At 39.2% G+C, this 11,799-nt stretch overlaps 1 protein-coding gene across 32 annotated transcripts in view; it reads right to left on the bottom strand.

Annotated features, from left to right (window-relative positions):
• Positions 1 to 54: 54 nt before the first annotated feature.
• SORBS1 (sorbin and SH3 domain containing 1) overlaps positions 55 to 11,799 on the bottom strand; it is a 4,096,285-nt gene continuing 4,084,540 nt past the window's right edge. For all 32 annotated transcript variants that reach the window (XM_044056121.1, XM_044056122.1, XM_044056123.1 and 29 more), the window contains one exon: positions 55 to 3,162. In XM_044056121.1, the coding sequence (XP_043912056.1) occupies positions 3,095 to 3,162 (68 nt within the window). In that variant the 3' untranslated portion in view covers positions 55 to 3,094. The remainder of the gene's footprint in view (positions 3,163 to 11,799) is intronic.

Below are 11,799 nucleotides of genomic sequence, written 5' to 3'. Positions count from 1 at the left end.
CATTTTTATGTGCAGTGGCCCCCATATGGAAAGGTGTTGCAAGGAGTCTTGCCCCCCCGATATATTTTTTCATGGTATTACTTGCATGTTCCAAGAGTGTGCTGTTCAACCATTTTGCTGATAGTATATAATGCACCGACTTCTCATTTATAAATGACTGAGGCACACATAAGTCCATTCTAGTGTGCTATATAGTTCTCTAAGGAAGAATATTCTAGCTGTTATAAATCTTTCTTTTTTCTACAACATCCCATCTTACAAATGCTATACAAATTAATAATCTGTCACAATAACCAATGCTGTCACCAAGAAAATAAATAAAAAAAACCTTCTCCACTCCTTGACTTGCTTTTCTAACTCAGTTCTCTTATTTTTCAGTGTTTCAACGGTCTTTTCACTCTCTACAGTCCGCAATGTTTCCACTTAAATTTTTATAACGTCTGATTGTAAACTAAAAAAGAAGCAAAATAAATTACTTTTCGTGACTACAATATTTAGATACCAGACAAAGACAGCTCAGCTTCAAACACCTCATTCACTCCAGTGTAGCAACACAAGTCAGTCAATGGGGACTACTCCCCACTACCTGCAAGATATATGGTTCCAGGAAAACTTCAGTCTAATGTGACCAAGTTTCAATACACATATCCTCTTTTTCTTTATGGGTATGCAGAGTGCCTGGAAAAGTCACACAGAGCACCTTTTCTATGCAACAAATATTCACCATCTTTGTAGCCATTGCTGTGTCTCAAACAGACTTAGCTGCAGAACAGGAAGATTTATGGTCATCCAAGATAAGGGTTGGCAGTGCCAAGGCAGACAGGTGGTTGAGGAGGGGCACTGAAGTAGTACTTACTAAAAATGATAGATGCGCTGCCAGAGAGAGAGAGAGAAAGAGTTTGTCTAATAATGTCTACTGTCACTTGAAACAAGCATCTCTGAGTCTGTGGCTATTGTAGTATATCTTTATTCATTCACACAGCAGAGTGACAAAGGCACTTAATGTGCCATTTATGCTGTAGACTAGTTTTGCTCTCATCTGCAGCCTTCCCTGCCTTTAAACATTCTGTTTCACACCCATAGTATTTGTTTTGAATGGGCAGTGTACATGAGCTAGCCTACACAGGCAAATACTGGGGCACACAAACTGTCCCTGTCACATCTACAGATAAGCCCCAATTATGTATAAATACTGAAAACTCTTGAGCTGATACAGAGTAATAAAAGAAATTTGTTTCCATCTGATGTTTTATAATACTACAAAACAAAGCAAGGATAAAAGAAGAAAGAAAACATGTCATAACATAACCAGATCAACATATACTTTCCAAAGTTTTCTCAACAATTATCACAAACTCTTATTTCTTTGCTTGCTTGATGTCCCTCACTGATTTTATGCAGTATGATCTACTTTTTTTTAAATAAACTGTAGATACTGAAAACTCTGTAATTCCCTTTCACATGTCTATCATGTTAAACTCTTCTATTAAATTATTTTTCTATACAGGATAAGTACATGTTCTGTACAAAAGCAAATATACATATTTACAAATCATAACCTTCAGCGTCCCCATTTTCTCCCTACAACCTTGGGGAGCTGATGCCATAAAAATGCTTTCAAGAAAATGAAAAAAGTACTGATTTTAACTGCATTTCTTATTTCAAGTGGTAAGGAAATCTCTATAAACAGTGTTAGCATAAAAATATTTTTTCAATTACTAAATATGTTATGAAAAAAATAGCATTTAAAACCTTTCATATCTGTTTTTTTTTTTTTAAACAAGCCACTGAATTACTCTGAAAAAAAGACAAAAGCACTGTATGAAGGAATCCTAGAAGCTGGAACCAGGCAAAGCATTAAAGACCATTCTGACGATGCTATGACAGGCAAATTTGAAGTATGTAGGACAGTACCCTATTCAGCCATTCTTAACTTTAAATTTTTAGGGGGTAAAGGTTAGAGTTGCTGCATCATCAGTCATTTAGTTGCCATGGTAACCACAAGTACTAGCCCATTCATTACCCCCCTCTCTCTCTTCAGCCTTGTAGTAAGATAAGATCTTTGTGTGTGTGTGTGTGGGTCTATTGGCCTGTTTTAGATGATATAAATAAACAAGTTAAACAGCCTTGTTTTCTTGATACTAACACAGGCTTCAATACTTTTGATATCAAATCTGTGGGTTATATTCTGTGACCATAGCAAGCACTATGTATAAGCTTTCTACTCCAAACTCAATCGAATAAAATACCTTTTTGTTTCATACAAGAACCTATTAGAAAAAGTGAGAGCTATATTAACTTAATCAAGGGAACCTACTAATCCCTCCCAATCCTGACTCTGTTAACCTGAACTGGACTTAAACAGAGACATCAATTAAACAGAGAACTATGTAAGAGCATTTCCCATACCAAGGCTTCAACGCTGGTTATGCATTTAAGTCACACAGTGAAAATATGATCAAGAGAAGTATACAGAATACCTGTTTTTGATGTTATCATAGCAAATGGGTGGGTATGGTTTTGAATTAAAAATATGCCACCAAGAAAACTACACTACAGAAATTCACTTTGCAAGGCATCATAAAACTGTCATGCGGTTGGATGACACGCTGCTCTCAAAAAAAAATACAATTTCTGTTGCTTTCAAGGTTAACATGGGAAGAAAAACATCTGGCCATGCTCTGGCATTTTCTCTTCAAACTGCAAACTTCTTTAACATAGAACTCTTAAATAGAAAAATATGATAACAAAACTAAAAGACTATGTTGCACATTTCTGATTTAACCAAAAATAAAATATTCATATGAATGGATGGCAGATGTCACCCTGTCCTTACACTTGCAGTTTTCCAGCACTTCTTCAGCTTTTTCCCAGAGGGTGACAATACCATTTACATACATATTTAAGCCTGAGACAATGGTTGTTAAGTCTGTGAACCCTCCTCCCTCTGTGCTGTGTATTCACATAGCTCTGATGTTTCCATTCTTGCTAAAGACTTCGGTCACCTGCCCAGTCAACAGTTCAGAAAGGTTTATACTCTTCTTAATAATATACAAATTGCCTTCTTGCTAGTATTGTCATGCTCAAAGTTCTTTTACACATAAAGTTGCTTCACATAATTGCCGGGAAAAGTGCCAAATCGTTTTGTTCTTCTGGAAGTACCTGTAAATGAAAAAAAAAAAATAAAGGTAACACGTAAGTGCGGAAATACAATTAGTGTATCCCTCAAAACTGCATTTTATAACACTCTGTGACATCCTATTTCAGATGGAAACTAATACCACAATCCACTGTAGTAAAGGCCTTCAGGGGGTACATGAATACGAACATATGTCATCTTCTGAAGCACAAAGGGAGAGGATCACACCATTTTAATGTAGAATTTGGGGGGTGTCAGTGCCATAAGCTAAAACAACTGAAGAGTACATCACACATCCACAGATGAGCTATATTTGCTTGGGGAAGGACTATGATAGGATGGGGGACTGAAAAAACTGTAATCTACACTCTGTCAAGTAATATACCAAGTTCGCCTTCTACACTTCCTAATCTCATAGTGCATAAGAATACACAGATCAGTTACCACAACTAATTCTTAGGAGCTTGAAGACAGTTAACTACTGCCAACCGCAATATTTTTGTCTTTCACTTCCTAATGTATGTAAAAAGGAAAATTGAGAAATAAATCCAGTTTTCAGAGTCAGACAAAAATATTTACTAGGCAAAATACTTTCTATAACTGCAAAAGCTCCTGTCTCTGAAAACCATATCTCTGGAACCAGCATTTTGCTTAAAAAGCATATTTACAGCTCTTAACTTCCTAATACAAAAATCAGGGCTAAGACCAAAACTAATGTGTGTGTGTGTGTGTGGGGGGGGGGCAATGGCTCAAAACCAAGGGTGCATTTTAAATATTGCTATTATATACTTAGAAAGTTGCTAAAATAACAGGATGTGCATTAGCAAGTATTTTAGGGTATGAAGTCTGATACTCAGGTGTTCAATAAGTAACAGGAGTTCAAATGACTTGCCTTTTTATAAAATTGCCTTTTATTCTTTTTTGTTTTGAGGACTTCATGTGTCTGTGTGTATGTGTGTGTGTGTGTGTGTGTGTGTGTGTGTGTGTGTGTGTGTGTGTGTGTGTGTGTGGGGGGGGTAACTGTATGTGGTATTTCATTGACAAACATCTCTCAACAGTCCTGGTTTTCGCAGAATGTCCAGATTTTTGCTTCACATTTTTGGTCTGTACTTTATAATTTTTTTTTTTTTGGGCAAATCACTGAGGATTGAAGTCACAAAATAATGACATATGTTTGAGTTTCAGACTTCATATCCTTAAGAGCAATATTTAAAAGTTGTCCCTATTTTTGCGCCCTGGTCCCCCAATTATTTTAGGCTTTATTCAGATTTCTTGCACTAAGAGGTTGAGCGGTATGGTGACCAATCATTTTGCTGCAATAGTTTTAAATCGTGTGGATTTTGATGAGTAGGATTATGATGATTTGACAGTGATACCAAATGTATCTACAACAATTAATCTTCAAAAATGCTGACATAAAAGTTCTTCAGTCTGTACCATACTTTAAATATAGACGGTCCTTCGTTTTATACAAGCAGAAACAAAGAGGCTAAAGTAATTATTTTATAACCCGCTGATATTACACATACCTCGAATGTGCACTAACAAAAATTATGATTGCAATAGCATGAAGGCAGAGAACAAATTGCTTCTTTAGTATACATCACAGCTAAGTTTCCAGAACATCTCCAGCTTGTGAAACATAACTTTCTCTTTATAATTCAGCCCAGCCATGACGTATTATTCTTCTCTGCATCAAAGATCGGATCACTTTAATGTTCCCTAGCTTTGCTCTTTGTTTTAAAAGGAAGGAAACATTTTTTTTTGAAACACAAGAACAACTGGCTGAATGTTGAGTAAAGTTTATGCTGCTTTTATTTTGTAATGACAGCATAGGTGTACCACCACTAACCCCACCCCACCACCCCAATCAAACAGTTGGAGTTATGCAATGTGTCAGCTCAAACTGAAGAAAACAAGGAAATTAACAATACAATGGCTATAAAAATGACAGTTGCTGGCTATGCCTGTTCAAAGTCTGACAATGAAACAGAACTAAAATATTTCTAAATACACCTATGATGTCATGCTGTTTCGGCCTAGGTAATGCAATTCCATAATATGTAGTATGACTAATGACTTAATCCTATAATAGCACTGCATTTAAACTCAGTTCTGAAAGGCGCTTTGTGAATTTCAGACTTTGCAATGATCATTCTTTTATAATACAAGGATTAGGTTAAAAATCAAGCATTTAACATGTTTACTTATTTATTCTTTTTAACATGTTTACTTATTTATTCTTGTTATGCCACGGTGGTACGGTGGTAGCGTTGTTACCTCACAGCAAGAGGTTCTCTCTTCGATTCTCGGCATGGCTTGGGAGTGCCTTCTGTGTGGAGTCTGCATGTTCTCCCCGCGGTTGGGTAGCGTTCGAAATACATGCGAGCGTAAATGGGTGTACCTTAGTTGAAGGTTGAGCGTCGAGCTGGCACCTCGGTGTTTCATAAAAATCTACTGCCAATCATTAGCGGATCGGAGTTCCGCTGTGGCGACCCCTTACCGGAAAAAAGCCGAAAAACAAACAACTTATTTATTCTTTTTGCCCCCTCCTCCAGCTATTTTATTTTCCATCAGAGGCATGTGGCATAAATGTCCATCTTGCTAGTCTTCCTGACTGTCCAAAAAGGTAATCAGAAATCTCCACTGGAGAAAGAGTGAAACCAAAAGAGCTCACCATTAGCTTCTGAGAGTAGAAGTGAGGAATTGACAAAAAAAAAAAAAATAGACACAAATACAATGCATCATATCTCTGTTGCTTCCTTAGTAATTGTGGGGCTGATACTGGGATTATTTTGAGCAACATGTACTTCTGAGTTAAGGCCAAAGCCACTCAAGTACAAAAGGCAGAAACAGGGAAATCAATCTATCCCTGTTTTGGCAGGGTTTACAACTGCCAAAGTCCAGCTGCAAATATAGATCACTGGCATTATAAGTGGCAAATTAAGTGCCATGACATTGGTCTGGTATTCCAACACATCTTCCTAGGAGTTCAGTAAATCCACCTCCTCCTCATTTTCTAACTGTCTGCATAAGTAATTACACACTTTTATACAGATAATCTCTAGAAATTAGACCTTGCCTCTCACTTTGATATCCTTATCTCTCTCTCTGTCACACACACACACATGCACGCACACACACATGCACGCACACACACACACACACACACACACACACACACACACACACACACACACACACACACACAAACATCCTCCCTCTCACTTACAGTTTTTATACTATGACACTTGAGCTATATAAAGTGTCAAGCTTAATACACACACACACACACACACACACACACACACACACACATATATATATATATGTATATATATATATATATATATATATATATATATATATATATATATATATTGCTAAAGTGGTTAGAAAGACCTTCTACATTGCCCACCTGATCATGAAGGGATTCACATCCAGATCTAGTGAGGTCATTGTTCCCCTGTACTCTTCACTTATCAGACCAATGATCGAGTAAAATGCCCCATTCGGGATGTATCTCACCCATCTGCAGCAATTGGAGAGACCCCAAAAGTTCCTCACCAAAAGGATAAAGGGACTCCAAAATCCATCATATACTGCCAGATTGAAGAAACTCCAGCTCTATTCAGTCGCATACCGTCTGCTCAGAGGTGACATGTGCCTGACATACAAGGCCATGTCCAACCCGGAATTAATGGACATGCTCCACCTCAAAAAATCCAAATCCACCAAAACCACTAGAGCAAGTGACTTAAACCTTAGCACGGATATAAATAGGACGTGCTGGAGGGATAGATTTATCACTCAGAGACTCCCTATGCTGTGGAATAAAATCCTGGTCCATGTGAGGCAGAGCACCTCGCTGGCTCTGTTCAAGAGAAATCTTGACCTGTGGATGGGAGATCGTAGGTTTACCCCGGAAATCATCTCTGTGTCACTGCTGGACAGAGGCACAACAAACTAATGGGCACAGTATTTTTTCATATAAGGGGTGGCGTAAGCCACAAAAATTTGGGCTAGGCTTATAAATGCCTTAGGGCAGATAGCCTAGTATAAACCTATGAACCTATATATGGAATGTGGCATGATATTGAACAATGGTGTACTGAAAGTCATAATACTGAATGCAAAATCCTGAAATGTCAAAATGTTAAACTCAAAATACCTACAAACAGCATACATAACTATAAACAAAAACTATGCCGTTACACAGCCATTCAACAAAGAAAATCAAGATGATCAATTTCAACAATTGGCTTAAGTATTGGTGTCATTCAAAGGGGATCCAATGCCTATCAGCTTGGGTTGATATGCACGACAAGCCACGATGCTTTGCTAGGGACGGCTTGCACCTGTCACCCCTGGGCTTTCGGATATTGGCAAAGGCTCTTGCTACCCCCATAGTGCCTTTTTTAGGCAAGGCTCAAAAGACAAACCCACCTCCATAGGTATCACAAGGGATAAGAACTAAGAGTAATGCTACTCAACGCTAGAAGTCTAAACCTCAAGATGCATGCACTCGAAACTCTCCTTAGCATGGAGAACATCGATATCTGTGCAGTAACAGAAACCTGGTTCAGGGGTCCCGAGAGCACCCCAGCACTACCAGGTTATACCTCATACCATGATTTTCGGCTCCAAAACTTGGACCGAACCACAAAAGGAGGGGGAGTATCGATATTCATCAAAGATACCCACACCTCCAGGTTGGTGGCAAAGCACGAAGCATCAGAGACTATCCATGTGCAACTAACAGTGGGTAAAACTGCCTTCCAGTTTATAGCCTGCTACAGACCACCCTCCCAAACCCAGGAACCCCACTCGGCCTTCCTGAGAACACTGGAAAATATGAAGGTCTCTCCGAACACCATTATATTGGGTGACTTCAACTACCCAAACATAGATTGGGAGCATTACTCTAGCTCCAACACCCTTGCCCAAAGGTTCCTAGAATTCATAAACTCAAATGCTATGGAACAACTTGTTACCACTCCCATAAGAGGGGAAAACATACTGGACCTGATCATCACCAACATGGGGGCTCTATGCTCCAGACCAGAAGTGTATCCCTCACTGGTAAGATCAGACCATAAACTGATCTCACTGGATATTCATATCCTGACCCCACCCTATGCCCAGAAAACCACAGTGAAAAACTTCTCTAAAGCAAATTTCACACTCCTCAAAACCGAGGTGGAATCCTTCAAAGCCCCCGGGCCTGTGGAAAATACGGCCCAGACCGCAGAATCCTTTATAAATGCATTCTATGAACACCTTCAGGACTGCATGGATCATGCAATCCCAAATAAAACCAAGACCCAATCCTCCAAAGGCAGACGACCTGTCTGGTGGACCCCAGCCATAAACAAACTATGCAATAGAAGGAGGAAGCTACTACATGATAGAGCAAAATCCCAAAAAGGGAAGGCATCTCTGATCAGTATCAGCAAAAAACTAAGGGCACTCATAAAATCGTCAAAGGCCAGCTTCAAGAGAAAAGTTGCACAGGACACTAAGGATAATCACAAGGCTTTCTTTAGTTATGTTAGGAACCTGGGTGGGAATTCCCAGATATGCTCAGAATTAGTCCAAAATGACAAAAATACACTGATCCCACAGACATTGCCAACATCCTAGCTGACAGGTTCAGCGCAAACTTCTCCCCACCAAAAGGGCAAATATCTATCCCAGCAGAGTGCTGCCCCTGACATCTCAGATGCTCAGGTGGAGCCGCCTCCAAAGCAAAAACACAGCATCAATGGGACCAGACGGTGTCCCAGGCTGCGTCCTACATGAACTCCAAGAAGAGCTAAACCCAAACATAAAACTACTGTTCAATCTCAGCCTTACTACAGGATATGTACCCAAAGAGTGGCGTACAGCAACAGTGGTCCCTCTCCACAAAGGTGGTGCCTCAACGGACCCTGGAAACTATCGCCCCATAAGCCTGACTAGCTTGGTCTGCAAAGCTATGGAAAGGATCATCATGGACCTCATAAATAAAGATATTGGGGACCTACAGACACTGGATCCTATCCAGTCTGGCTTTGTTAAGGGCAGATCCTGCCTCTTAAACCTGGTTGACTTCTTTGAAACAGTCACCAAGGCCATTGACAAAGGGAAGGTGGTCCACACAGCCTATCTGGACCTCGCAAAAGCCTTCGATACAATACCCCACTCGTGCATTATAGATAAGCTCACCAGCTTAAATATAAACCCCTATGTCACTAGATGGGTTGCAAACTGGCTCAAGGACAGAACCCACATGGTTAGAATTGCTGGAGCCATGTCAGATTCCAAACCAGTTACAAGTGGCGTCCCACAAGGCTCAGTCCTGGGACCTCTCTTGTTTGGTATATATTTCGGAGGTACAGGCCAACACGAAGGACTGTGGCTGACCAAGTTCGCAGATGACTGCAAACTGGGCCATAATCGACTCTCCAGCCGACACAAGCATCCTCCAAAAGGGCCTCAGAGAAACAGACAACTGGTGCCAGAGCCATGGCCTCAAGCTAAATGCCAAAAGTGTATAGTCATCCCTTTGGCAAAACAGTGCCACAAATTACCACATAGGTGGTAATCCATTAAGTACAGAAGAAGTAATTAGGGACCTGGGGACCCAAGTTGATAGCAATCTCTCATTTGACAACCACGTGGCCAAAGTGGTTAGAAAAACATTTTATATAGCCCACCTAATCATGAAGGGATTCACATCTAGATTAGGGGAGGTCATCGTGCCTCTTTACTCATCCCTCATCAGGCCCATAATTGAGTACAATGCCCCTTTTGGGATGTACCTTACCAAACACCTGCAGCAACTGGAAAGACCCCAAAAGTACCTCACCAAGAGGATCAAAGGGCTCAAACAGATGGCATATGCTGCCCGGTTAAAGAAACTCAAGCTCTACTCAGTGGCATACCGCCTGCTCAGAGGTGACCTGTGCCTGACGTATAAGGCCATGTCCAACCCGGAATTAAGGGACATGCTGCACCTCAAAAATCCAAATCCCATCGAGCTACACGAGAGACTTGAACCTCAGCACTGAAATAAATAGGACATGCTGGAGGGACAGATTCATAACCCAGAGGCTCCCTTCACTCTGGAATAAAATCCCAGTCCAGGTTAGGCAGAGTCCCTCATTGACTCTTTTCAAGAGGAATCTTGATGAGTGGATGGGAGATCGTAGGTTTACCCCGGGTATCACTTCTGTGTCACTGTTAGACAGAGGCACAGTATACTAACCTCGAAAAAGGGCATAGCAAAATTAATTTAAAATGGGTGGCGGAAGCCAAACATACTCTGGCTAGGCTTATAAATGCCCTAGGGCAGATAGCCTAGTATGAACCTATGAACCTATGAACTGTACTTGTTAGAAAAACTCAGAAACAAGAGCTAACATGGGACCTGCAAGGGAGGCAGGGCAAATACAACTGTCTACACAAGCAGGTGAGTATGCGTTTTTGATTTAAAAAGGTTAGCATTTCAGGATTCTGATATTTCAACATTGTACATTCATTATTATTAAAATGTTAACATTTCAGGATTCTAAAATTTCAGCATTGTGCATTCAGTATTATTACTTTCAGTAAGTTAACATGAACTTATACACACATACATATATATATATATATATATATGTGTGTGTGTGTGTATATATATATATATATATATATATATATATATATATATATATATATATATATATATAGGTATATAGGTATATACACACACACACACACACACACACACACACACACACACACACACACACACCCAAAGACAGTTGACAAGAGATTAACTTTCTAATGGTGCCAATACTCCAACCAACAAACCATAAAGAATGGCATTCAGGAAGGATGTAAAAACAAACTTGGCCAGATTCATTAACACCTATACTAAGTGCACACGATCTGTATTCAAGAACGTCTCTACCTTCCTCAGAAGCTTCACTCACAGAATTTTCACAGAGAAACTGAAAGCAGTTAGTATAAACATTGACAAGGTTATCACACTGACACACCACAGATTCAGGAAAAATACTCTATTCATAAAATATGTCAGTTATAATGAGTTTAGATGATGTAGTTTCTTGTAGCAAGTAAATATCTTATTTTAGAAGGCATAGAAAATGAAACATTTATTTAAATGTTTTTGAAAATCTACTTAACAGTAGCATAATAATCTGTGTTAAAAACTTGTGTCCCAAACATATACTTTACTATAACTCATTTAATTCATCTGATTGGCAAGCATAAATAATCTTATAACTCTATTCTGGAAGAAATGTCATGTGATATATTTTAAAGCAGTAGGTTAGCATGATTGTAAAATCTGGTTACTAATATGTGTTTGCTGTGCATTATTTTGTATAAAGCAGACAGATTTATTCTAGGGACAGCAAGTAGGATAGTGCTCTACTAACACACAACTCAGTGAGATCAGATATATATATATATATATATATATATATATATATATATATATATATATATGTGTGTGTGTGTGTGTGTGTGTGTGTGTGTGTGTGTGTGTGTGTGTGTGTGTGTGTGTGTGTGTGTGATGGCTTTTTTTTTTAGGTAATAACGCAGGTGTTTCTGAGAATCTGCATAACTATGCAATATGATTTATAATAATTTTTATGAATACAATATTT

Source organism: Protopterus annectens, chromosome 14.part0 (genome assembly GCF_019279795.1).
Source record: "Protopterus annectens isolate FY-2018-M chromosome 14.part0, PAN1.0, whole genome shotgun sequence".
Lineage (NCBI taxonomy): Eukaryota > Metazoa > Chordata > Ceratodontiformes > Protopteridae > Protopterus > Protopterus annectens.
This window is presented reverse-complemented; position numbering and strand designations above follow the sequence as displayed.